General features: G+C 40.3%; 1 protein-coding gene across 7 annotated transcripts in view; it reads left to right on the top strand.

Moving 5' to 3' along the window:
* Positions 1 to 26444, top strand: part of RTTN (rotatin) — a 149992-nt gene that overhangs the window by 116978 nt on the left and 6570 nt on the right. For 4 of the 7 annotated variants that reach the window (XM_077810486.1, XM_077810485.1, XM_077810484.1 and 1 more), the window contains 6 exons: positions 1607 to 1712; positions 6167 to 6264; positions 7216 to 7293; positions 9285 to 9411; positions 14465 to 14667; positions 23797 to 24064. In XM_077810486.1, the coding sequence (XP_077666612.1) occupies positions 1607 to 1712; positions 6167 to 6264; positions 7216 to 7293; positions 9285 to 9411; positions 14465 to 14667; positions 23797 to 24064 (880 nt within the window). Of the gene's footprint in view, positions 1 to 1606; positions 1713 to 6166; positions 6265 to 7215; positions 7294 to 9284; positions 9412 to 14464; positions 14668 to 23796; positions 24065 to 26444 lie in introns of those variants that run through there. The other 3 variants (XR_013345173.1, XM_077810487.1, XM_077810489.1) reach the window with 3 other exon arrangements.

Raw genomic sequence — 26444 nt, 5'->3', positions numbered from 1 at the left:
ACCTAGAGGTAAATCAAGCCCAAAGTCAGCTTTCTGCTGTTGAGAGACTTCCCAGCTGGAGGGCTTAGTGAGAGATTTTCAGTGGCCCAAAGGAGAGTTAGACAACCAACTCAAAATTTCCCTCTTATTTCCAACCACCAGTGCATACAATTCTTTGCGTCCCAAACTACACCATTCTTATTTAGCTTCCATTTCTCCTGACTTCTCTTGTTAGCATCTGAGATGCCTTCCAGTTCTACACACTACTCATTTCTCCTAAGGTGATTTCCTTGAACTGTCTTACTTCAACCAAAAGGTGACCTACCTATAAGAACTACAGCATCATATTTTTTTCAAGTTATGTTAAATCTGTTAGTGGTTGATGAACTGTTCATAAACAGTACTTCATTCTATATTTTCATTTGTTGCTGTCTTAGCAGAAGAGATTCCCCAACCCGTCTCATCCACCCCGTGAACTTGAGTTGGCCAGCTGCAGGTTTTTCTTTGCTGTGCAGACATACCCATAATCAAAATGTTTGTTTTCCTGTCCGAAAAACATTATTCTTTTTCATTCCTATTTTGACTCTCTTATTCAGGCCTGTCTAACTGCTTAAGCTCTGCAGTAAATAACCCTAAAGCAAGAATTAATTTATTGCACATTTAGGGTTTGAAAAACATACTGGACAATGACTTTTAGCTGGAGGACTAAAGCTAATAGCCAGGGGATGATATGTAAGATAGAAGCGGGTGGGGTACAATCTGTGAAGTCTAGGTGCAATGCACTCAGGAGAATTTCTGTTGTAGATGGTAGGATTTTTACTAGAGTGCTATCTTTGTTGATAATTTAAGTTCCCTCTAGTGCACTCCGACGGCTGGAAGGGAGGAGACCTTTCCCTTTTCCCCTACAACCTCAGAACCTCCTTACTGCTGTTGTGTGGGCATACACTCTAGCCTTTCCACAACCTTATGGGTTCCATCTGTTTTTAGGCTCTTCTCTGCTGAATATCTCAAGTATGTATCTGAGGTTCTGTTCATAGCCGTACCAATTAGCAGCAGAGTGACTTTTACAATTCTGTAGAAATTGATGTCTTAACTGCTCCTCCCCACTTACTCCCTAGGGGAAGTTACAAATTGGTGAGTGGATTTTTGCAGCTCTCTTGATATAGCAAGATCAGTACACATAGTATTTAGAAACTCAATCCCTAGGTTTAGTGTAAAGTCTTAACATAGTCACTTTCCCAATATCTAGCTAATCTTCCTGTCCACTTTTCCCCAGCAAAAGATAGCGCCTATATAGACACATTTATCACAGATTGACAGTTGTGCCGGGGGAGAAAAAACAAAATTAATTGTTCTAACTTCAACATGTTTCTCTCCAATTAAAGCAGATAGACACCATGTTTTGGTGTTTCCAAAACAAAAATTTTCATAATCTCTGGCTCGTGGGAAATTTTGAAATATTGAAATTTCCTGCAAAATGAAAATTTTGCCCAGCTCTAATTTTGAGTCATCAGAATGAGAACTCAAAATGGTACATCACTTGTACAGGCATAAACATGATCATGAACATTTCTCCAGTATATGTTTTACTTTTCCAATGTAGTGATAAATCTTTACTCATTTGCAGAGCTATGAAGGAAAATCCTCTAAAGATGTGCGGAAACGAGTTGCTGCAGGTGCTTTACTGTCCCTGCTGGCTGTCAGTAAAAGTGCCCAGAAATGTGCTTTGGAAGGTAAGCCTGAAGACACACATGCTACAGTATACTTAAAATACTCTGTAAATCAAATGCTTGCCAATAGTATTTTTTCATTGTCTTCAGTCTAAAAACAAAGCAGTTATTTTTAATATTGCTTTTAAGAAGCTTCTCTGTAAATAAAATGTTTGATTACTGAAGTTTACAATTATATGTAAATGTCAGTACCCCATCTAACACTTTTTGAATTAATTGTATCTTTATTATTAACAGTAATATTTCAGGTTACATTAACAGGTTACAACCCACAGCATTTCATTTAAGTGGATCTAGCTTTCTAGTACTAGTCAGTAGTGACCATGTGATGATGTCACCTTTGTCCGGCTTGTCCTTGCCCATGCCTCCACGAGCGCAAGTCGAAGCCACGCCATTCTGTTTTGTTGTGAGCACGTTCTTTCCATTTCTGGCTAAAAGTTTTGTCGTGGGATTGGCCCAGTGCATTTTCGGACTGCCCAGCAGTCATTTATGGTCTTTGGGAATCCAGTTACTGATGAGGGTTGTCCACCCTTTGTCTTGCCTGCGGACTACATGACCTGCCTATCTTCGCTTTGCGTCGTACGTTGCCTGCACTACATCACTCACCTCTGGTCGCCTTCTGATTTCCTCATTTGGTATATGATCATGAAGCGATATCTTACACATTTGCCTTACCATTGCTGTCTGGGTGACAGCGAATTTCTCTTCCTCCACTGGTGTGGAGATAGTAAATAAGAAAGTGTTAATTACTCCTCATAACAGAAGAACTAGGGAGTCACCAAATAAAATTAATAGGCAGCAGGTTAAATATTACTTCGCATAACACACAATCAACCTGTGGAATTCTTTGCCAGAGGGTATTGTGAAGGCCAAGACTATAACACGGCTCAAAAAAGTACTAAATCTGTTCATGGAGGATAGGTCCATCATTGGCGATTAGCCAGGATGGGCAGGGATGGTGTCCCTAGCCTCTGTTTGCCAGAAGCTGGGAATGGGTGACAGGGGATGGATCACTTGATTAACTGTTCTGTTCATTCTCTCTGAAGTACCTGGCACTGGCCACTGTTGAAAGACAGCATACTGGGCTAGATGGACCTTTCGTCTGACCCAGTATGGCCTTATGTACTTATGTCGTCTTATGTACTTATGCCGTGTGGTAAAACAAGGGGTTTATTTTTACCATGTCTCTTTTAAATAAGTATAATGTTTTAAAAATTTGTATTACGTTAAAAATGGGGGGGAAATCCTTCAAGGATTTAAAGTTGTTGAAGTAATTAGAATAACCCTCATATGAACAGCATAAACTATAGCGTCTTCATTTATAAAACCCCTAAAATGTTAAAAATCTGTAACTGACAAGGAAATTTACATCAATATTAACCTACCATTACAATTTGTACATCTGGTTTGTAAGATTATAGACAACTGAGGAGGCAGCTCCAGCCAAAACAGGTGATGAATTGGAATTGGAAGGCACCGAAGACATATGGGAGGCTGGTGATTGAGTGGGTCTTGTTACCCGTAAGCAGGAGAGACTCCAGTTAATCTGTCAACGATAAATCCTTTGAGTGCCTTAAGTCTTCCAGGCCAATGGGAGCTGCGGGAAGCTGTGGCCAGCACATCCCTGCGGACTGCGCCACTTCCCGCAGCTCGCATTGGCCAGGAACGGTGACCCTAGGCGACTGGGTGCTGCGGGCGGCCGTGCCTGCAGACGGTCAATGTAAATACTGTCTCGCAGCCCGCCAGCAGATTACCCTGATTCTCTGGGTTCCAAAGACCTACTGACCTCCCCCCACACCCAAGTAAGAAACGTAGATGCCCAGAGCGGGAAAAAACCTCTCATCCACCTTGCCCAAATACCCAGCTGGCATCAAAACACCAGTTTTGACTTAATCTGTCCATGAAAATGGCCTTTTTGGTAGCAATCACATCAGCCTGAAGAGTTGGAGAAATTGGCACCTTATTAGCAGATCCCCCTGTCATAGTATTTTTCAAAGACCAGGTTTTTTTCCGTCCCTAAATTCCTTATTCCTTACATTCCTACCTAAGGCATCATCCGAGTTTCATCTTAATCAGTCCATTAATTTACTGCTTTTTTTCCCCTGAAACCCACAATTTTCAACAGGAGGCTTCCTTTCATACTGTAGGTGTCACATGAGGTTTGGCTTTATATATGGATAGGACCAAACTATTTTGGAAGTCTCCTAGACTGTTTGTTTCCATTGCAAGCAGATCTAAAGGGTCACTGTCTCCCCTCAGAGGTTAAGGTGGATCTGTGGGTGTATTTTTGCATGTTACAATGCTATCAGCATTTAGCCTCCTCCTTGGGTGTTAGCACACTCTGCAAGATCACAATCAACATCTATGGCATTACTTAAAGACATTCTAGTATATGAGAGCTGCAGAGCCACTAGCTGGTCTTCAGTACATACCTTCTCCAAGCACTATTCCTTCGTCCATTCCTCTAGATCGAATATAGTGGTTGGCAATGTGGTTCGTTCTTGAGTTCTTCACTCGATTCCAAACTTCCCTCCTCCCTGTGGGGATGATGCTCAGGAGTTACCTGAAGTGGAGTGCACTCATGGGGACAGTACTCGAAGAAGAAGAAAAGATTACTCACCCCCTGCTGTAACTATGGTTCTCTGAGATGTGTGTCCTTATAGGTGCTCCATTACCTGCTCTGCTTCAGGGTTTTCCTTGTGGGGCTTTGCAGTAGAGAAGGTACAGAGGGTGGTTCATCCATGCAGCCCTATTCAGCCTCTGAGCAGGACATGAGGCTGTGCAGTGTGCACCTCTAGGCTAGACAGACCACTAACGAAAATCTCTGAAGGCATATGGGGCATTTGTGCTTCTGAAGTGGAGTACCCATAGGGGGATACATCTCAAAGAACCACAGTTACTGTCCATGGTAAGTAACCTTTTAATCAGAGAATGGAGGCTTGTGTGTAGTTTTTCAATAATGTGATTTATTAGTGGAATATTATACATTTTATATTTATTTTTAATCTTCACAACTATTCTGTGCATGAGGTAATTACAGGATCTACTGCCCTAGTGAATTTTAGAATACAGTTTGAATTACTACACCTGATACATAGAGAGACAAATATTTCTCTTGCCCTAAATTTCAAATAAGAATATTTTAAAATCTGTTTTTATCTTGTTTCTTTGTAACTATATATGTCACTGAGCATTTAACTTAAAGTTTAGAAAACACAAAGGCTCTGTTTCTCAGTCTAAAGATACCATCTGTATAAGAGTCTCATTTCTGGTTTTTGGTTTCTTAGCATGAGATTGGTAGATGCATGAAGACCGTGAACCGAACAGAGCATGATCCTTGCTAGAAATAATCCACAACTTTTGCCAGCTATAAGTATTGCCTTCTGAATGTTCATTCTTGACTGTAGGTAGCAAAAGAACTCCCTACAAGCTACTGTTCCAGATCACACTGACTTGACGTCCATTAAGTATACTTTCTTCATCCCAGCTCTATCTGCTGGCCGGGTACAGTACACCATACATTTCTGAGACTTGGGCACAGAAGTGTACTTTTGTGGTGTTCCAACACCTGTCTTTCTCAGTGCTTTGACACCTATTTTCCTCAGCATTTAGAGTACTAAAAACATTCAAACACTGCTGGTGTTTCTTTTACCAGTGTCTCAGAGCTTTTGTGATGTTCTCTGTGAAGACCCTGTGACTTTGTGCATATGGACAGTTGTAACACATTGAGCACTCCAAGCATACAAATAATAATAATAATAATTAATAATAATGTACTGTCCTAAACTAGTTAAACTGTTCTCTTTTTTTTTCATCTCAGAAGGACTGTATTTTGTAGGTGGATTCCTTTGTATAGTCTGCTTATTCTAAACTTGTGAAGGTCTTCTGGGATGAAGAACACTATGTGTAGTGTGTATATATAAGACATTACATTCCCCACCCGTTGCTGTTAGGTCATGTACAGTAGTTAACTTCCACTATGTGAAATTGCCTCATAGATCCCCACTTGCCTGACAAATCCCAGAACTGTTAAAAAACAATTAGCCTAGAAGGGGACACTATGCCATGATGCATGCACACAGAAGCAAAGAGTTTTAAAGGTGTACAACCCTAACTCCATCAGTTCCTGGCTGTTTTTCAACTTGGTTGATGGATTTCTGACCCTCTTGTTCATAACTTCGTAATGTGAACTGGGTTTAGGTATTGAACACAAATTCATGTTCTTGGGTCCAGCTGAAATACCCTACCCACCTGAGTATTTTGGGTAAAAAGGTTGGGTTACTTGTTTTTACTCTTACCTCATTTCCATCATATAGAGAGCCTTAATTATGTGGAAAGCACAAAGTTGAAGAGTTGATTAAGAAACAAAATTCCTTATACTTTAATTTACAAGTGAGGGGTTTGGGGTATTTTTGAATGTGAATAGGCTTCTGAATTGTATGGATTTTGTCTTTCAGCTGACCTTATAGACAGCTGCATGGAACAGATGAAGCACATTCATGCACAGCTGAACTTAGAATCCCTGAGGCCTGGAAAAACAGCACAGAAAAAAAAGGTAACTGTAAAATCGACAAGGTGGACACAAAACATTTTATCTGCAGCAGAAGATTTTTTTTTCTGATATTTGATATTCTTTCTTGACAGTGACAGTGCATTTGCTTAGAGTATTGCCCAGTTATTGTGTGTTAATTGAATAATTAAATCTTTCCCTTGAGAGAAATGATTCAGACAGGGTCTCTTCCGCTAATCATCAGTCCGGCTAATTTTATCTGCTTGGACTCTTCACCCTTTTGGAAGGGAATTATGAAGGGGAGGGTTGAACATGATTCTAGAAATATATGGAGACACAATACTGTAAATACTATGGATGAGTATCCTATTTGTATGTTTGCAACTTTCTGACATCCCAATGATTTCCATACTGTTAGTTTTTAATTATAGGGTATTGTTTTTTTGGAAAGAGGATTGCAGTTAGGATTTATTATTTAAATACAAAAATAGCTAGTAGTGTATATAGAAGCTCCCACAGCAATTTTTGATTGCATGTTATCTGTATTTTGTTTTGTTAAAATGGGAAAAAACTTGTTACAAATGTCACTTGTAAAGATAACTTTCATATTTCCTTCTATTTCATCCTCCCCTCCTCTCGCTCTCTCACATTGCCTCTTTGAGAGGCCTTTTACTTCATCACTCAGAGTCCTAGCCAGCATACATACAGGGATTTAAAAACAAGTGTTACATGTATCACCTTATAGAGATGAAGCATGGACCCTATTTTATATCACTGTTCCTTTATGCTTGATAGACGACCAGAAATAGATTTCTGTGGTGGATGAGCTTACTGAAATATCACTTTTCAGAGATGGTTAGCGTCCTACAAGTAAAGGTTCTGTGGCATAAGTGAGAGCTTGTGTGTTACAATATAGCCATTAAGACAAACATGCTGCTTATATAAAATGGATTCTTTTTTCAAACTGACACTCTTGAAACATTTTTGTCGAAACAGGAGGATAATCTTATCAGGGAACTAAGGATTGTTCTGCAGCTCCTAAGAAACTGCCTCTTTCAAAATGAAGAGTGCAAAGTAAGTAGTCATACTATTTGTATTATAATATTACCACATACAGCTAGTTCGGGGTCTAAGAATAAAGATTACAGATATGTTCAATTTTAAATATTGTTCAGGTTGATTGGACCTCATCTTAATACCAATGACCGGAATGGCTCATTTGTTTCCTGCAGCAGAGAACATTACATGCATACATCAAACCTTTTAACTCTGACACTGAAACTTCAGCTCCCAGCCACTGAATACAAACTTCTGCCAACAGAAGTGGTATGGGATGTCAAGCTAAAAATGTGTAGGTAGTGGCCAAAATATTTGGTAGGGGACTGTTTCCTACCCATTTCTTACCTCCCCCTGCTAGAAGACAAAATTTCCAAAGGGAAAAATGGAATACTTATTGGAAGGGTGGGAGTGAGGAAAAACATGGAGAAGAGTTCTACAAGATGTGTGTCCCTGTTAGCGCTCCACTACCTACCCTCCTTCCCTCTGCTTTGGACAGAAGGCACTGGAGGGAAGTTGGACCATACAGTGCTATATATAGCTGCCGCTCACAGCGCAAGACAGGGAGGTGTGCATGATCCAATGGGCACTGCTACCAGTGATCTCCAATCCCAGGGACGGGGTGCTGCCGCACCTACAGTGGAGCATCCACAGGGACACACATCTCGAGGAACCTCTGTTATTGCACAGGTGACCTTCTCTTACTGCTTATGACTGAAGTTCTCTGAATGTATTCTCTGCAGAACTACACTGATCCTCCCTCCTTTTCTGCTTTTTCCAGAGTTTTAATAACAAATTTAGTTGAGGTAGAGGGAAACAGTATGTGTAGGAGGGTGAGGCCTTGTAAAATCGCAGTTGGAATGTTAGAACATCTTCAGTTTCATGTTTATGCTCACCAGTAATTAAAATGTTCCAGGATGACAACATTGACTTGTTAGTGTAGATCTGCAGAAACAATATACAATAAAAGTTCTGTTATCCGGCCCTCTACCAACCGGAAAGCTCTATAAACGGCATTTCTAATCTTCATAGAAAGTCTGGTTGGCCCGGGGCCGGCAGGCTCCCTACCTGGCTCCACGCAGCTCCCCGCAAGCAGCGATTTGTCCCTGCTGTTCCGAGGCAAAGGTGCGGTTAGGCAGCTCTGCGCACTGCCTCCACCCGCAGGCATCACCTCCTCAGCTCCCATTGGCTGCAGTCCCCATCCAGTGGGAGCTGCAGAGCAAGGGCGGGAGCAGCACGCAGAGCCGCCTTGCCGAGCCTCCACCTCGGAACAGCAGGGACAGGTCGCTGCTTGTGGGGAGCTGCCCGAGGTGAGTGCCTCCCAGATCAGGCACCCGGAGTCCCCTCCAGCACCCCACGCCCCTTTCTGCACCCAAACTCCCTCCCAGAGCCTGCGCTCCACACCCCCTCCTGTGCCCCAGCTCCACATCCTCTGCCACACCCAAACTGTCTCCCTCTTAGTTAACCAGAAATTTTCACTTACTGGCACCCTGCATTTTCCCAGCATGCTGGGTAAACAAGCTTTTACTGTATTTAGTAGCTGGTAAATATCCTTCAGTTTATACAGTATGAGGATGAAACAAAAAAAATGTCAATGCACATCTATGAGAATTTACTAACAAGTCAATGGAGACTATCAAGAAAATAGCAAAAAATATCAATGCATGTAAGTAAAGACAATCTTATGGAGTCCGGATGGAACCAGTTCAATCAAGTCTCAGTGTTGACTTGAATTAAAATGTAATTGAGGCAGCTTGTGGAGACAACATTCCAGTATTGAAACAAGACTGTCCTCTGCCTCTAGTACCATTTAAAGCAACCAAGTAAATTTTAACTCTGTAATCTAAAGTACATTAAAGGGACCCTTCAAGGAAAAAAGAATTTTTAAAAGAACTCCATAGTATGTTAAAATTCTTTAATTTCCTTTGTTTGCTTTCAATATTGCATAAAATGCTTCAAACCAATATTCATTATTGTACTGTATATTCCTCCTTATCTCTTGCTGTTAGGTGGCAGCACTCGAGGCTCATCTTGTCCCTGTCCTCCACTCTCTGTGGCCATGGTTTATAATGGATGACTCCTTAATGCAAATAGCTCTTCATTTGCTTTGTGTCTACACTGCAAATTATCCCACAGGTAAGAGACTCAAGTTTTGGTATAATATGTCAAAATATTTTATCCAGAGTAATGTCTATGTAAATGGAAAAAAAGAGGCAAAAGAATGAGTGCTTCTAGTGCGAAAAAAGGTTCTGTGCTCTTTACAAACAAGTACAAAGAAAAAGAATGAAACCAGGCCTCATCAAAGTGGATGGGAATTTTGTCATTGCCTCAGTAAGAGTCAGGATTGTGCCTCAGGTCCCTGTTCCGAGGAACATATTCTTTAAATCTGAAAGTCTCTTCTTGTCTTTGGGGGGAAAAAAAGATTGGGTTTTGAAAGATCCTATATTAAATAGGTATTAAATTCCAGGTGAGCCTCAATGCTACTGAAATCCCCATAGACCCACCACATTATAATATATTCTGTGGAAATACCACCTTCAGGAATTTCGTGGCAGAGAATAGCAAAACAATACTTTCTTTATTAAGAACACTCATGGATGAGCCATTATTAAGAAGGTTGTATTCCTGCAAGAAAGTGGTAATGTGGCATTATAAATTAATGGATTCATAGAATTTAAGACCAAAAGGGAGTATTACATCATCTAGTCTGACTTGTATATTTCAGGCTATTAAATTTCACCCATTTATCCCTGTATGGAGCCCACTAACTTGTATTTGACTGAAGCATAACTTGTGTTTAACTATATCATATTTTCCGAAAAGGCATCCAGTATTGATCTGAAGGCATCAAGAGATGGAGAATCCATCGCTTCCCTTGGTAGTGTGTTTCAGTGGCTAATCACCCCAACTATTAAATTCAAATTAGAAATAAGTTCTTAACTAGCTTCCAGCTATTGGTTCTTGTTATGCCTTTCTTTGCTAGATTAAAGATCCCTTCAGTGCCCAGTGTTTTCTCCTGATGAAGGTACTTACACATCGTGATCAAGTCACCTCTCAATCTTGTGATATGTTGTGATAGCAACAGCAAATACCTTTCTAAACACTTGATAAACACTGTTTTAGAGCCATCTGTGTTTTTATTATGCTTCCAACAACCTCGCTCATTATTCTCTTTCCATAATAAGTGTACCTCAGCATTCTGAGCATCAAGGGTAAATACAATGAAACACACTTGTACACTTACACCTGTTAATTGTGATCTGCTATCAGCCAACCAAATTTCTGTTCCAGTAAGATTTTTTGTCTTCTCCATATTAACTCATTGTGCATTTTCCAGGTTCCCAAGTAAATAGAGAGTAATGAAACCCTCTCAAAAGTGAGTCAGCTTCAAGCCTACCCTTCTTTCAGGGAGGAGCCATTTGGCAGAGGTCATTCAAGGAGCTTCTGCATTCCATCAGCCCTCTAGCCGTAGTTAAGGAGCGAAAGTCTGCTGTCCTTTTTGCACTGCCCTCAACTGAGCTTGGTTTCTCCCTTTTAAGCTCTTCCATCCATTTTTGACCTCTCTCCCAAGTATGATGGGGTGGGGCAACCTGCATCCACATTGGGCAACACAGGGTTAATGAGCTAATATGTAATTTGTATACCCCATCACAAATTTTCTGAAATTTCTCTTGGGGTTGTCTATACAAAGGAGTTGCACCTGTGTAATTTAAATTGGTTCAAGCCAGTACAAAGACCCATGTGGACATTCTTATATCAGTTTAAAGTTGGTTATATAAGATTAGCTTGTGCCTAATTTATCAATGCAGACTGAATCAAAGTAAGCCAGGTTTGGAGTGTCACCACACACAACAGTGCACCTGTTTAAACCCATATAAAAATACACCTTGATTTAATGGTGCAAATCAACATGTGGACCATGCTTTAATGTATGTCCAGTAGTAAACCTGTTCAGCTGAATTATCTGTTGTATTCAGCCTACAGAGGAGGGGAATGGTCAGAATCAGAAGACATACCAAGTTTAGGAACTTCTAATTGTGAAAAACATTTGTTAAAATGAACGTTTATATAGTAAAAAATTTATGGATTACTTGCTCGTTTTTATTTTTATTTTAGAATTTAACTTAGCGTATACATGCAAGAATGATCTGAAGGGTCTTTTTTTTTAGTAGTAGTGAAGGACTTAATATATTTACTTATATTGGAACAGCTCCAGGATGTGGCCCTGATCCTGTACCATGTGGACAGACTGCTGTATTTGCATGGAGTTCCATTGATTTCAGTATGGATCTGCCCATACATTACAACTTGCACCATAAGACCTATATCAGCCAAAAACACAGGCAGTTATTAACAAACTTCAGTGAACTTTCAGGAGTTACCTATATTGGTGAAACTACTGGAATACTGTGTGTGTTTTTATTATCCACATTTTAAAAGGATGTTGAAACACTTGAGGCTGAAAGAGTCACAACAATTATTTGAGGGCTGGAGAAAATGCCTTACTGTAAGAGACGTAAAGAGCTTAATCTGTTTTAATTTATCAAAAAGAAGACAGAGGTGACTTGATCATAGTGTAGAACCTAGCAGAGAAGGTCATAACAAGAACCATGGTGGAAGCTGAACAGGACAAATTCCTAGAATTCTTAAAAATAAGGCATACATTTTTAACAGTAATGGTGACTAACTAACAGAACAAACTATCAAAAGAAGTGGTCCTGACACCTTCAAATCAAGACTGGATGCTTTCTGGAAGTTTGTGTGTTAACCAAACACATTATTGGTGTCAGTGCAGAGACAACGGGGTGAAATTTACAGGTCTGTGATATGTAGGAGGCCAGACTAGATGATTTAATGTTCCCTTCTGGCCTTAAACTGTTTGAATCTAGGTTAGAAGGAATCTAGGTTAGAAGGAAGTTTCCATTTTTTTATTTTGTTTTACTTTGCCTATAAGGGGATGTGGTTTCAGTTTAATCATGTTTTCTTACTATTCAGGCTAGCTGCAAGCTGAGCCAACCCACTCACCTTATCAGTTCATTAAACCACTTCCGTTAGCGTCCTAGGAGTAAAGCAATGTTTGGTGATGCTCATCTATATGCAACAGCTAGAGATGAACTACCCCTTTTTTGTATTGTGGGGGTCCAACTTGGTTGTGTATGTGTGTGCTGGCTGCTACTGCAATATGAAAGTTAAATACATTGAAGGTAGGGGGGAGTGGGTGTATTTGTAATGCAAAAAATATTTTGTGGGAGGGGTATGTGGAGGAAAATTGAATCTGACCTTGATGTTTAGCTGCATAGAGTAATGCTGGCTCACACAGTCCAGCTTGCATGAAATGAAGGCTTTTAGAACATTAGGTTTTTATTTCTAAAGAATAGTACTTCATGAATAACTTTAAACATTCAAGGCAGTTCTACTAATTTTTCCTGTGAGCAGTAACTGTGCATGTTACCTTACATGTAGAAACTGAAAAAATGCCCTGATTTTTCCTCTCAGCTATAGCATGAGATTAGTTTAACAGTTGCAGCTCGAAGGCCTTATTTCTGCAAATTGTTCCATGCAGGTGGGTATGTGGACTTTGTTGGAACTCCACGCAGAATAGCTTTCAGGATTGGAGTCAATCCGTGTATTCCAGAAAAATAAAATGGTTACTTATGTGGCAGAAAGAGGCCAGTTTAATACAGAAAAATACCTTGTATTTCACACATTGCATTTATATTATATTTTATAATCCAGAAATTGCTGACTTTGAGGTTAAATTTATACCTTGCTTTTCTTTTTCGAGGTTATAAGAGTTTTCCTCACACCACTGTTGGAAGTGTAATAATGACATTGAGTTCTGACTGAGTATATGATAATTATTTAATAACAGTCATTCTATTAAGGTTGTTTATAAATAACTAAAAATAAAAAAGAAATTCACTAAATAGGACCAATGTTGCTATTTGTCATTGAATAAACATAAATGTAATTGTTGACTTGATTGCTGGAGAATTACTTTTCCCCACAAATTCAACCAAAGGTAACCATATATTTTAAAACATTTTTTTCCAAATGTTGAATAATTTTTTTTTTTAGATGAGGCTTCCTATTGCTGCTGTTTACCAAGTTTTATAAAACAAGATGTTTCTGGAGGATAATGTGTCTTCCAGTGATTTGCAATAGAACTACTAAATGCAGCTTATCAGAATATTCTTTAATTAAAATATTGTTTTTCCAACAGAATTAGCAGCAGTTGTACCAGTGGTCTGGTAACTACAATCAGTATAATGTATTTAATTTGTTCACACATTTGCTTCCAATTATTTTTTAGGGTGATACCTCCAAATTGTACATGAAATTCACTTGTATCACACAGCCATCTTTTCTCTTGTCCTTCCTCTTTTAGCCTTACTGATGTAAAGTAGCGCTGATAAGTAACATGTAATAATTTTCCTTTGTATCACAAGATACTGATCATTTTTTCCCCTATGACAGTTTTTCATTTCTTCAGTAAAGGCAGAAATTCTTCATTCTAAAACTTGGGATAGTTATCATTCACCTATTCCTTTTTATAATCCTATCTATAGTAAACCGTTTTTCTTCGATTTTGTGAATATAGCAAATTTTAGGAATTGTATTTTCCTTTATCTGTTAATAATATCACTGATGGATGAACCTCTGCTTTCCCTCAATATTTGATAAAATCCACCTTTGCTAAACTAGGATCAAAATCCTTATTTTCATATATTGTCTGAAGAGGCGATTGAGGCAGATTTAATTTCTTTGACATGGAATCTCATATTTTAGGTGTTTAATATAAAGTGGAAAAAAGACTTTTTCCCCATTACATCTAGAAGTCCCAAGTAATATCAGATTTCCTTTTTGCTGGAAGCTTTATAAACACATAGTGAAAGCAAGGCTCTGCCTGGAAAAACTTGCTAACTAAATAGATAAGACAGACAGAAGGGAAGAGGTGAAATGTCTTGCCCAAAGTCACATAGCAGGTTAGCAGCAGAACTTGGGATTAAAACCCAGGTCTCCTGACTCCCAGCCACTTGCTCTATAGTCTAGATGATGCTGTTTTTCTATAGATATGGTATATACTGATTATATAGATTTCCCCCATCCAGCCTGGTCACTTCTTAATTTTGTAATAGTGAGGCAGTCTCATTTAAATGTTAATGATAACAATGTTTCATTCTTTAAGGCTGTGGTTCTCTTTGCTGGGCAAGCGGTGGACTGTCTCCATTTCAGACTGCACAGAGAAGCGCAACCAGCAACTCACTAATGCTCAGCATCATCAAGTTAGCTTCCCAAACACTAACTGAGAACAGCGCAATTCAGCGTATGGTCTTTACTCTTCTTTCCAACCTTGCTATTTCTCATGACTGCAAGGGTGTTATTCAAAAGGTAAGGAGGCAACATTATTTATTTCTGTATTTTTTGAGCACTTCAGGAGCTGCAAGGTGCATCACACAACTAAGACAAGACATGTTCCTGGCTCTTGAAGGCAAACAATCTAAGGCCCAATCCAGGAAACATTTGCAGATATGAGTTACTTTGTGTATGTGCGGAGTCCCAAAGATGTGAATGGGGCATGTTTAAATATTTACAGAATCAGGCCCTACACTCAACATGACCTAATTAAGAGGGTAGGGGAAGGAAATGATAAAAGATGGCTATCTGAAGATCATGACATGCATATACACTTGGTTATTCTCATAAGCAGTGTAATTCAGGAGTTCACAAACTTTTCCAAAATAGGGATACATCTTACTATGTTTCATGGACTACTCTCTATGCCTTTCCCCAGACCATAGTCCCATCATTCACAGCTGCATAATATCCCAGAGGCAACTGCAGGAAGAGTTATAATAGAAACACATTTATGTAGTTTTATGTCTCCTTGATGCATTGTGTTTTGTACTATTTGAAAACTGTTAATCGCACAATATACTTTTTTTCTTTCTCTCCTTTCTGTTCAGTTTTTCTTTCCCTCCCACTCACTTGCACATTCATCTCCACTTAGTCCCCTTCTCTTCCTATGCACGTGTCCCTCTCATCTGTACTCTGTTTTCTCCTGTTTGTGGCTGGTAGCACCTGTTTCCTTTCTCCCTCTTATATAGCAGTAGCCTCTAAGTAGAGGCAGCTACTTTTCCCTGTTTCCAGTTTCTTTTGCTTTGCTTTGCGCTGCTCTTCAGTGAAGAGTCTGGGGTGTTGTAAAAGCAGCTGCAAATAAGGAAGACCACCACATGCCCATCTAGTGCTTAGTCCCTGGAGCACAGTTTAGGATCTGCTTTGTATCTGATGGGACTCTTACTATAAATAGAGTAATAGATATGAGTGACATACTACTAGTCCATACAGTTGGACAGGCTCTTTCGAAAGAGCATCAGTGCTACTCTTTGCATTGAGCAAAGTTCCATTAAGGATTATTGTGGAGATGGGGGAACCTCAGAGTTTAACTATTCAAATCCCCACAGGGAGTTGCCTTCTATTGCTGAAAATGGGAGGGGTTGGAAGCTCAGCTGTTGTTCCTCTACAATTGCATTATTCTACACAAATCATGTTACTAGTCATACAATAGCGTCATACACATTAATCATAGTAGAAGTAATTTGGCATGTGTTTTAACACACTTACTAGAAAAATTTTAAGACTTTTAAGACGTTTTCAATGCACTAAAATTTAAATTCATTTTTGAAAAGGAACTGGGAGATGTGTAAAAGATTTTATGAGAGACACAAAGTGGGTGAGGTAATATCTTTTATTGGACCAACTTCCGTTGGTGAAGGGGACAAGCTTTGTAGCATCACAGAACTCTTCCTCAGGTCTGAAGACTGTAACTAGAGTGTCACAGCTAAATACAAGGTGGGCAGATTGTTAAGCATAAGGGGTTCACACATGTTGTAGGAGACCACTTAAAAATGAAGTGGGCACTTAACACCTCAGCAGTCTGAAGACAAAGGAGGGTGTATAGGCAGCAGTGTGTGGTACAAATTGCAGTTGGTGAGCCATAAAACCAGCTTCTGTTAAGTTCCTGAGTTTTAATGTACAGCAGAGTTATGATGAGGGATGTTATTGTATAGGAAGGTGACATCCATTATGTCAAGGATGGTGTTCTGAGGAAGGTTGTTGATGTTGCAGAGTTTCTGGAGGAAGTCAGATGTGTCCTGGAGGAAACTGTCCCTTTGTGTTCATGAGTGATTTGAGGGTGGTTTCTAGGACTCCTGCTATTCATTCAGTAAGAGTACTGTGGCAAGATATGAAGGGTCTGCCTGGATTCCCTTGTTTGTGTATCTTGAGAAGTATGTGGAAGATCCCTGGCGTGATTTTTGTAGGGGAGGAGGTTGCAGAGTTTATCTTCAAGTTGTTTAGGGAAGGATTTCATGATATCCTTAAATTACTGTGTGAACTGTGGTGTGGGATCTTCTTTGAGTTCTTTGTCATAGGTGAGGTCCAAGAGTTGTCAGTTGGCCTCTTTGACATAGTGATCGCAACTGCACACCCTTTGTCTGATGGTTTGATCACTGTCTGGTGTTTGGATTTCAGGGACTGTACAGCTGTCCTCTTGGTGGTAGAGAGATTGTGGTGGACGTCATTTTTGTTAAAGAATTCACAGTTGATTATTTTTCCTGAAGCAATCAATATAATAATGATCAAGTGTGTGCTTTGTCCACTGGGGGAGGTGTCCAGTCATGATACTTTTTTCTTGTAACTGAGAGAGGGGACATGGTTGTTGTGAGTGAATTCTTTGAGGCAGAGTTGCTGAAAGAATTCTTCTAGTTCCACATGTTAGTATGGTATCAGGTTCTGTGGTGAGGCAGAAGTTCAATCCCTTAGAGAGTAAAGATAATTCATTTCATGTTAGAGGGAGTTCTGATAGGTTGATGTTGTTGAGGTGTCATTTGGTGTCTGTGTTATGTGTCCTGGTGTCGTGATTTGTACCAGAAAGGTCAATCTGTTGGTTGTGGAGTTGCTGAAATTGGTTCAGCTGTGTGTGTGTGTGTGTGTGTTGGATGGCTGTCATTTGTTTTTTGGGGGAAGGCAGGGGATGTTATAATTGTTTTAGGTTTTCTACAGTATCTCCAGTTAGACTTCATGATTTTTTTTAGGAATATAAGAATGACCATACTGGATCAGACCAAGTCCATTTAGCCCAGTTGTGATGGGTTGGATCACATTGATCCCCTGGGAGCTGCCACCTGATGTGCCAAGGCTACTTCTGCCCCTGCTTTCCCTGCCAGCTTAGGACTCCAGCACCCTGTCTGTTTGAGCCAGACCCGCTAACCTGCTGCAAACCCAGACCCAGGTCTGAACCACGTCCCCTAACAGCTGTAGGCTTAACTGAAAGTAGCTTACAGAAGTGTTCCTGTCTTTAACAGATGCCCAACTCCCAATGAGGTCCAAACCCTAAATAAATCCATTTTACCCTGTATAAAGCTTATACAGGGTAAACTCATAAATTGCTTGCTCTCTATAACACTGACAGACAGATATGCGCAGCTGTTTGTCGTGTGTCCCCCCTCCACCCCCCCCCCCAGTATTAGTACATACTCTGGGTTAATTAATAAGTAAAAAGTGATTTTATTAAATACAGAAAATAGGATTTAAGTGATTCCAAGTAGTAACAGACAGAACAAAGTGAATTACCAAGCAAAATAAAATAAAACATACAAGTCTAAGTCTAGTACAGCAGTAAAACTGAATACAGATGAAATCTCACCCTTAGAGATGTTTCAATAAGTTTCTTTCACAGACTGGACACCTTCCTAGTCTGGGCACAATCCTTTCCCCTGGTACAGCCCTTGTTCCAGCTAAGGTGGTAGATAGGGGATTCCTCATGATGGCTGCCTCACTTTGTTCTGTTCCAGCCACTTTTGCATTAGGCATGAATCCTTTGTCCCTCTCTGGGTTCCCACCCGCGCCTTCTCAATGGAAAAGCACCAGGTTAAAGATTGATTCCAGTTCAGGTGACATGATCACATGTCACTGTAAGACTTTATTACCCACTTGCCAGCACCAATGTGTACAGGAAGACTTACAAGTGAAACAGAGCCATCTGCAGACAATTGTCCTGGTTAATGGGAGCCATCAAGATTCCAAATCACCATTAATGGCCCACACTTTGCATAATTACAATAGGCCCTCAGAGTTATATTTTATATTTCTAGTTTCAGATACAAGAGTGATACATTTATACAAATAGGATGACCACACTCAGTAGATTACAAGCTTTGTAATGATACCTTACAAGACACCTTTTGCATGAAACATATTCCAGTTAAATTATATTCACACTCATTAGCATATTTTTATAAAATCATATAGCGTGCGTCACACCAGTATCCTATCTTCCAACAGTGGTTGGTGCAAAATGCTTCAAACAGAGTAAACAGAACAGGTCAATTTATCAAGTCATCCATCCCCTGTCATCCAGTCCCAGATTCTCGCAGTCAAAGGTTTAGTGTAGGGTCCCCAAACTTTTTACTTCACGCCCCCCCTGCAACTCCTAGTGCCGGGCGTGGGGCTGTGGCTCCGTGAGGTAGGGATGCATACAAGGGTACGGGGGCCGAGGCTGGGGCCATAGCTAGGGGTGGGCACGGAGCCCTGGACGCAGGGCAGGAGTCCAAGTGAGCGGAGCCCCAGCTGTGCCCCCCCCACAGCATTCCTTGGTGCCCCCTGCGGTGGTGCGCACCATGGATTGGGGACCTCATTTAGGGACACCCAGAGCCACTGATTGACCTATTTTCCATGAATGTACTTAATTCTTTTTTAAATCCAGTTATACTTTTGGCCTCCACTACATCACCTGACGATGAGTTGACTGCATTATGTGGAGAAGTACTTCCTTATGTTTTTGTTTTAAACCCGCTGCTTATTAATTTCATTGGGTGACCCCAGGTTCTTGTGTGATGTGAAGGAGTAAATAACACTTCCTTATTAACCTTCTCTACAGCATTCGTGATTTTATAGACCTCTATCATATCCTCCCTCAGCAGTCTCTTTTTCTGAGAAGTCCCTGTCTTTTTAATCTCTCATATGGAATTTGTTCATACCCTTAATCATTTTTGTTGTCCCTTCTCTGTACTTTTTGCAATTCTATTTTTTTTTTTTTTTTTTGAGATGAGGTGACCAGAAATACTTGCAGAATTCAAGGTGCTGGTGAGCCATGGATTTATATAGTAGTATTATATTTTTTTTCTATCTTCTTATTTATCCCTTTCCTGCTGGTTCCTAGCATTTTGTTAGCTTTTTTGACTGCTGCTATACATTGAGAAGATGCTTTCAGAGAACTATTCACAAGAACTCCAAGATTTCTTTTTTGAATGGTAACAACTAATTTTGTGGGGTTTTTTTGAATGATAACAACTAAATTTAGAGCTGGAATTGTTTTCTGGTGTACGTGACTTTGAATTTCATCTGCCATTTTATTAGCCAGGCACCCAGTTTTGTCAGATCCCTTTATAACTTTTTGCAGTTAAGTTTGGACTTAATATATTGAGTAATTTTGTATCATCTGCAAACTTTGCCACTTAGGAAAAACTATTTCACTGGGAGGGTCGTGAAGCACTGGAATGGGTTACCTAGGGAGGTGTTGGAATCTCCATCCTTAGTGGTTTTTAAGGCCCGGTTTGACAGTGTCCTTGCTGAGATGATTTATTTGGGGTTGGTCCTGCTTTGAGCAGGCGGTTGGTCTAGATGACCTCCTGAGGTATCTTCCATGATTCTATGACTTCAATGTTCATTTCTTTTTTCCAGATCATTTACGTGCATTGTTTTCCTCTATCCATTCTGAAAACTGATAATTTATTCCTGTCCTTTGTTTCCTGTCTTTTAACCAGTTACTTCCCTTCTTATCCCATGACTCCTTACTTTGTTAAGAGTCTTTGGTGAGGGACCTTGTCCAAGGCTTTCTGAAAGTCCAAATACGTTGGATACCTTTGTCCTCATGTTTGCTGGCACCTTGAAATAATTCTAATAGATTGGTGAGGCATGATTTCCCTTTACCAAAGCCATGTTGACTTTTCACCAACATATGTTGATCTGTGTGTCTGATAATTCTGTTCTTTACTATAGTTTCAGCCAATTTGCCTGATACTGCAATTAGGCTTGCCAGCCTGTAATTTCCAGGAATCACCTCTGGAGCCCATTTTATAAATTGGCACCATGTTGGCTATCTGCCAGTCATCTGATACAGAGGCTAAATACCATAGTTAGTAGTTCTGCAACTTCATATCTGAGTTCCGTTAGAACCCTTGAGTGAATACCATCTAGTCCTGGTGACTTAATACTGTTCAGTTTATCAGTTTGTTCCAAAACTACCTCTGTTGACACCTCGATCTGGAACAGTTCATCAGATTTGTCACCTAAAAAGAATGGCTCTGGTGTGGGAATCTCCCTCACATCCTCTGCCGTGAAGACTGATGCAAAAAATTCATTTAGCTTCTCCATAAAGGCCTTGTCTTCCTTGAGTGCTCATTTAGCACCTCAGTGGGCCAGTGGCCGCTCTGACTGTTGGGTAGGATTCCTGTTTCTGATGTACTTCATTTTGCTGTTAGTTTTTGTCTTTTGCTAGTTGGTCTTCAAATTCTTTTTTGGCCTGCCTTATTATACTTGACTTGCCAGAGTTTATGCTCCTTTCTGTTTTCTTCAATAGGATTTGACTTCCAGTTTTTAGGATGTCTTTGTATCTCTAACCATCTCTTTTGCTCTGTTCTTTAGCCATAGTGACATTTTTATTGTCCTTTTACTGTGTTTTTTATTTTATTTGGGGTATACATATAGTTCGAACCTCTCTTATGGTGGTTTTAAAAAGTTTCCCTGCTGCTTGCAGGCATTTCACTCTTGTGACTGTTCCTTTTAATTTCTGTTTAACTAGCTTCCTCCCTTTTTTTTTTTTTGTAGTTCCCCTTTTTGAAGTTAAATGCTGCTGTGCTGGATTTCTTTGGTATTTTCCCCTCTACAAGAATGCTACGTTTAATTGCATCATAGTCGCTATTACTGAGAGGTTCAGTTATATTCACCTGTTCGACCAGAACCTGTGCACCACTTAGGACTAAATCAAAAATTCCCCTGCCTCTTGTGAGTTCCAGGACTAGTTGCTCCAAGATGCAGACATTAATGGTGTCTAGAAATTTTATCTCTGCATCCCATTCTGAGGAGGTATATTCCTAGTCAATATAGGGGTAGTTGAAATCCCCCATTATTATTGGATTTTCGGTTTTTGTAGGCTCTCTAGTCTCCCTGAGCATTTCACAAATCACCATCACCATGCTGGTCAGGTGGTCGGTATTGTACTCCTACTGCTTAACTCTTATTTTTCAACTATGAAATTTCTGTCCATAAAGATTCTATGGTACTGTTTGATTCATTTGAGATTTTTACTGTATTTAACTCTGTGCTTTCTTTCACATATAGCGCCTCTCCTCCACAGGTGTCACCTGCTCTGTTATTCCTATATATTTTCTTCCATTGTGTTGGATCATGTGGTAATTTCTTGTTTGAGGTGGTACCTTCTGGAATGTGTGAGGTGCTGGAGGTGGTTCCTCAGTTTTTCTGCAGACCTTCTAGCTAGCTCTTCAACATATTTGGAGTTGTATGTGGTGGTCAGAGGGTTATAGATGGTGATCCCTCTGGGGATGATGTTTTATTTCTTGCATTTGCTCAGGAAGTAGATGTCACTGTTAAGTTTGACTTTCTTCTTCCTGTTATGGAGTTTCCATTTTAAACAGCAAAATTAAAAGTCTTCCATTCTTATTGTAACTGTGGTCCCAGGACATGAGACAGACAAGGTGAGTGAGGTAAGATTTTATAGCAGTCAGTATATATTAGAAGAAGCTGTTCATGAGTAAATAAGAAGATAAAGTTTTGGTACTGTCATTTGATTTATCTGTCTTCCAGACACAGTGATAATGAAAAACAAAAATACACTTTTAGAGAGGATAGCACCTAAATAAAATACTTCTACACTGTCGGAATTCTCGTTTAGTTAGGTTTAAGGGTTTTTTTCTTTTCCCTTATTTCAGGTGTATGCTGAAAAGTTCTCATTTCATTCTTTTGAATTTTGCTTTATTTTGCTAGCTTTCATTTTATTAGATTATAAACTCTTTGGGACAAGGACCTTGTTTTACTATGTACAGAGACTAGCTCAGCAAGGCCCCGATGCTGACTGGAGCTTCTGGTGGTACTGAAATATAAATAGTCTTTGGCATTGATGCTCCAAAAGCTGGTAATAAAACATGTTTGGTATTACCTGGTTGTATTTTATTTAATGTCTTTGTAGAGTCCTTTCCAAATTAAGATTATATTATTACTGGTGCTCCTTTTTGATTAAATTGCTGTCTTCTTCATCTCTCTTTTCTCCATGTGCTGTCAATGTACATTACTGCACTTGAAGCTAATCATGTGTTTGAAAATAAAATAATTAGCATAATCGTGTATTCAGCTCAGTATATTTAGACATGAATTATATTGAAACTACTTATGTATCAGTGTTTCTTTTTTTGGGAAGGTTTTCCTGTTGGAAGATCTCTCTCAATCCTTTCATTTTATTTGTTTTCTTTTACTATTAGAGCATCTGTCTGTCTAGTGAAAAGATTTGACTGTGGTCTTCTCTCCATAGCTTACCCTTTGGTTTGGCTACAAGGGTTTACTAGTTGAGTGATTTCTACCTCGTCCCCACCAGCTGAGTGCTTATGTCACAGATCGTACAGGTCTTACTGGGATTGAACTACATTTCCCTGTGAGAGAACTTCAGATGTGAAAGGATTGACACACTTAGTTACAGACCTTCCTTAGGGTGGAGACCAACAAGCCAGACCCTCTCTCCCATGCAATGATAGAGTAGGCTTCCATCTGCCCTCGAGCGCCTTAAAGTGGAAGTAGAGTTTTTTGATACCATGACCAATGCCAGGTCAAGCAAATCAAAGACTCTCTGGGGCATCTTCAGCACCACGGAAGCTGTGTTTAGGAGGATGGAGGTTTCATGGCAGCTGCACAGAAAAGAAGGTCAACAAAGGATGGTTACTGGCAGTGGGAGGAGTGGGCAAACTCTTTGTTACCCTTTGTTTCTAGAACATTGGAATAGATGATGCACTTTCCTGTAATGGCCAAGAAGTTCTTGCTTTTTCACCACACTTTATTTTCTTAAATGCCAATCTAACAGCTTTCCTGAAATGTAAGTAAAATGTACATACTGTTTTGATTTTTTTCATGTGTCTACAGATTGAGAGGGTCATGTGAGTCAACGAACTGAGAATGGGATAGTGTAACTATTAAAACTGTTTAATTTGACGGATCACCAAGAAAAACGCCAGTGGTCATTGACACTACAAGAAGCACTTACTTTTGAAACACTTTTTTTTTTTTGCTATTGCGAAATATTGCTGAAAACATGTTTTGAATAATATGGGCGTAGGAGACTAACAATGGGAACATGGGACAGGTAGACCAGTACACTAGTTACATGGAGGGTGTGTGTGAAAGGAATATTACTTAGCAATGAAATAACGCTGTGCATTTTCTCTTTTCTGACAGAGTAACTTCTTACAGAACTTTTTGTCTCTGTCATTGCCAAAAGGAGGAAATAAAGGCCCTAGTACACTGGCTAGCCACTGGCTAAAGCTGCTACTGAATATATCCTTTGGAGAGGATGGACAGCAGATGATTATGAAGCTAAATGGTGGTTTAGACCAGCTGGTGGAGATGAGCAAATACAAACACAAGAGTAGTCACCATATAGTCCTTCTTATTCTGCACAACATCTGCTTTAGTCCAACTAACAAGCCCAAGATACTTGCGAATGGTATATATCCCAATGATATCTAAACTCTCGTCTAGATTTTGCACTACTATATTTTATTGTAATTTAGGGTGCTGACAGAAAATCCAATATATTGTTTACAAAAGCATTTTTTATTCAGTGAATGCTCAGTCTTCTAACAAAAATTTGAGAAATTATAGACAGCAAAACCTGGAAGAAATATGTTCAAGAAGACTATAGGAAACATACCAGACAGCTAAAATTATTTGTATTTGTTCTTAGAGTGCTGGTCCCAAGGGATATCTGGCCTGGGTGCACATGTGCTCCATGCACCCCGGGACCAGAAATCCTTCAATAGCCACGTCCAGTAGTTCATGCCTGTGCCCTTCACCTCGTGCTTTCACTTGAGGGCATAGGGGCTGGCACAGGTCGACCTGCCTCTCTCTCCATTTCTTTTTCTACCGCTCCTGGTCTGGGACAGAAACCTAAAGTCTATAGTCTTTAGTTTGCTCTAAGTTCTAACCTGTGAATACTGTAAATAGTTTAATTATTTTAAAAGTTTTAGCATTTAATTTGTTAGTAGTTTTAGCAGGAAGCAAGGGAATTTGTTCCCCTCCGCCCCAACCCCAGTTATTCCTCCAGTGCTTGGGACGCTAATGCCCACGGTCCTTGCTTTGTCTCACCACTGGTCTTCCCAGTAAGCAACCCCTACAAGAGCTGCCTGTACTGGCTGGGGGAATCACACACCCCATCAAAGTGTGAGATCTGCTGTTCCTTCTCCTCTTGCACTAGGCAGTCTTGGGAGTTTAGACTTTGACAGCACCTGATGGAGCTCTCCATGAGACCTTGACTGGATCTGGGACCCTCCTGCATTCTGCCTCACCGTCTGGTGCCTCCAGCCTGGCACCAGCACAACCCTTAGCAGGTCCTGAGACTACATGAATCAGAATCACAAAGAGGGTAAGGAGATATACCCTCATAAGAAGTCAGACAAAATCAGCTCGGCAGTCCTGGAAGAAGAGAGCTGCTTCTTCCTTTTCCTTTGGATCCAGGTGTGACTCCATGCCCTGGAATGGGTATACCGGAGCTCACAAGGAACGCAGGCCTCTCCCTGCCACTGCAGGTCCATGCTGGGGGAGGGGCACCTCTTCCTGCCGCAACTCTGAGCCCCTGTGTAGGGCTTAATAGGCAGCTGCGCAGCCTAACAACTTAGAGGGAACTTAGGTTGGCACCTGGTCTGCCAGCATCTCAGACCCCTCTAGAGCATCCAGAGGAACAGTTATAGCCAGAGAAGCGCATATCACTGGATCCACCAACAGCTTCTTCATATTCTCTGGGTGAGACAGTGATGTTGGTCTCCCGCTGTTCTCCAGATGACGAAAGGCAGTACCAGGAATTTACACACAAAGCTCTTGGACGTTCTCGTGTTGACTGCTACCTCCAAAGTGGCACTCCCCATGAATGAAGCTATTTTGGACCTGATGTATCCTCTGAGAGTACTGAACAAGATCAAACAAATCATCGTCATTCTGGTTAAACCACCTTGGCTGAGGCAGGTCTAATACTCTTACCTGATTCGTCTCATTTCCAGTTCGGCCTTGCTCATCTGCTGTCTTGGGATTCTGGTCCGACACTCTGTCCTGACGTGACCATCATCCAACTCAGAGCTTGGCTCCTCAATGGTTCTCAGGGAGGTTACATGTTCGACAGAGGTACAACAGGTCCTATTTAATAGAAGAAAGGTCTCTTCTAGAAATACTTGCCTTCAAAAATGAAGAAATTTCACCATTGGTGTACCAAGCAACAATGTTCACCAGTTTATTCTTCCCACTCCACTGTTCCTGATTGTGTTGGATTTAAAGAAATCGGGTCTTTCCATGAGTTCTGTCAGAGTTCATTTGGTGGCTGTTACAGCCTTTCATTCCCCTGTGCAGGAATTCTCAGTCTTTTTCAACCCATAATAGTAGGATTCATCAAAGGGTTGGTTACCCTTATTCCACAAATCAGAGAACCTATTCCTGTATGGGATTTGAGCTTGGTCTTTAATAGTCTTATTAAACCTTCTTTTGAACTGCTAGCTAGGTATTCTCTGGTGCACTTATCTATGAAAATGGCATTCTTAGGGGCCATTACTTCTGTTCACGGAGTTGGGGGACCGAGAGCATTAATGGCTGATCCCTCACCACCACTACCATGCTTTACTGTTTTCTTCGAGCGTAAGGAATCGTTACACCCACATCCCAAGTTCATACCTAGAATATCCTCCAGTTTGCACATTAACCAAGTTATCCACCTTCCTGTGTTTCCTCCCCACCCACCCCCAAAGCTACAGGAGATTAGAGAGAAAACTGCCCTCCATACCTGGGACATTGGAAGGATTTTAGCCTTTCATTTGGACAGAACCAAACCATTTATAAAGTCT

This window comes from Eretmochelys imbricata, chromosome 2 (assembly GCF_965152235.1).
Source record: "Eretmochelys imbricata isolate rEreImb1 chromosome 2, rEreImb1.hap1, whole genome shotgun sequence".
In the NCBI taxonomy this organism is placed as follows: Eukaryota; Metazoa; Chordata; order Testudines; family Cheloniidae; genus Eretmochelys; species Eretmochelys imbricata.
This window is presented reverse-complemented; position numbering and strand designations above follow the sequence as displayed.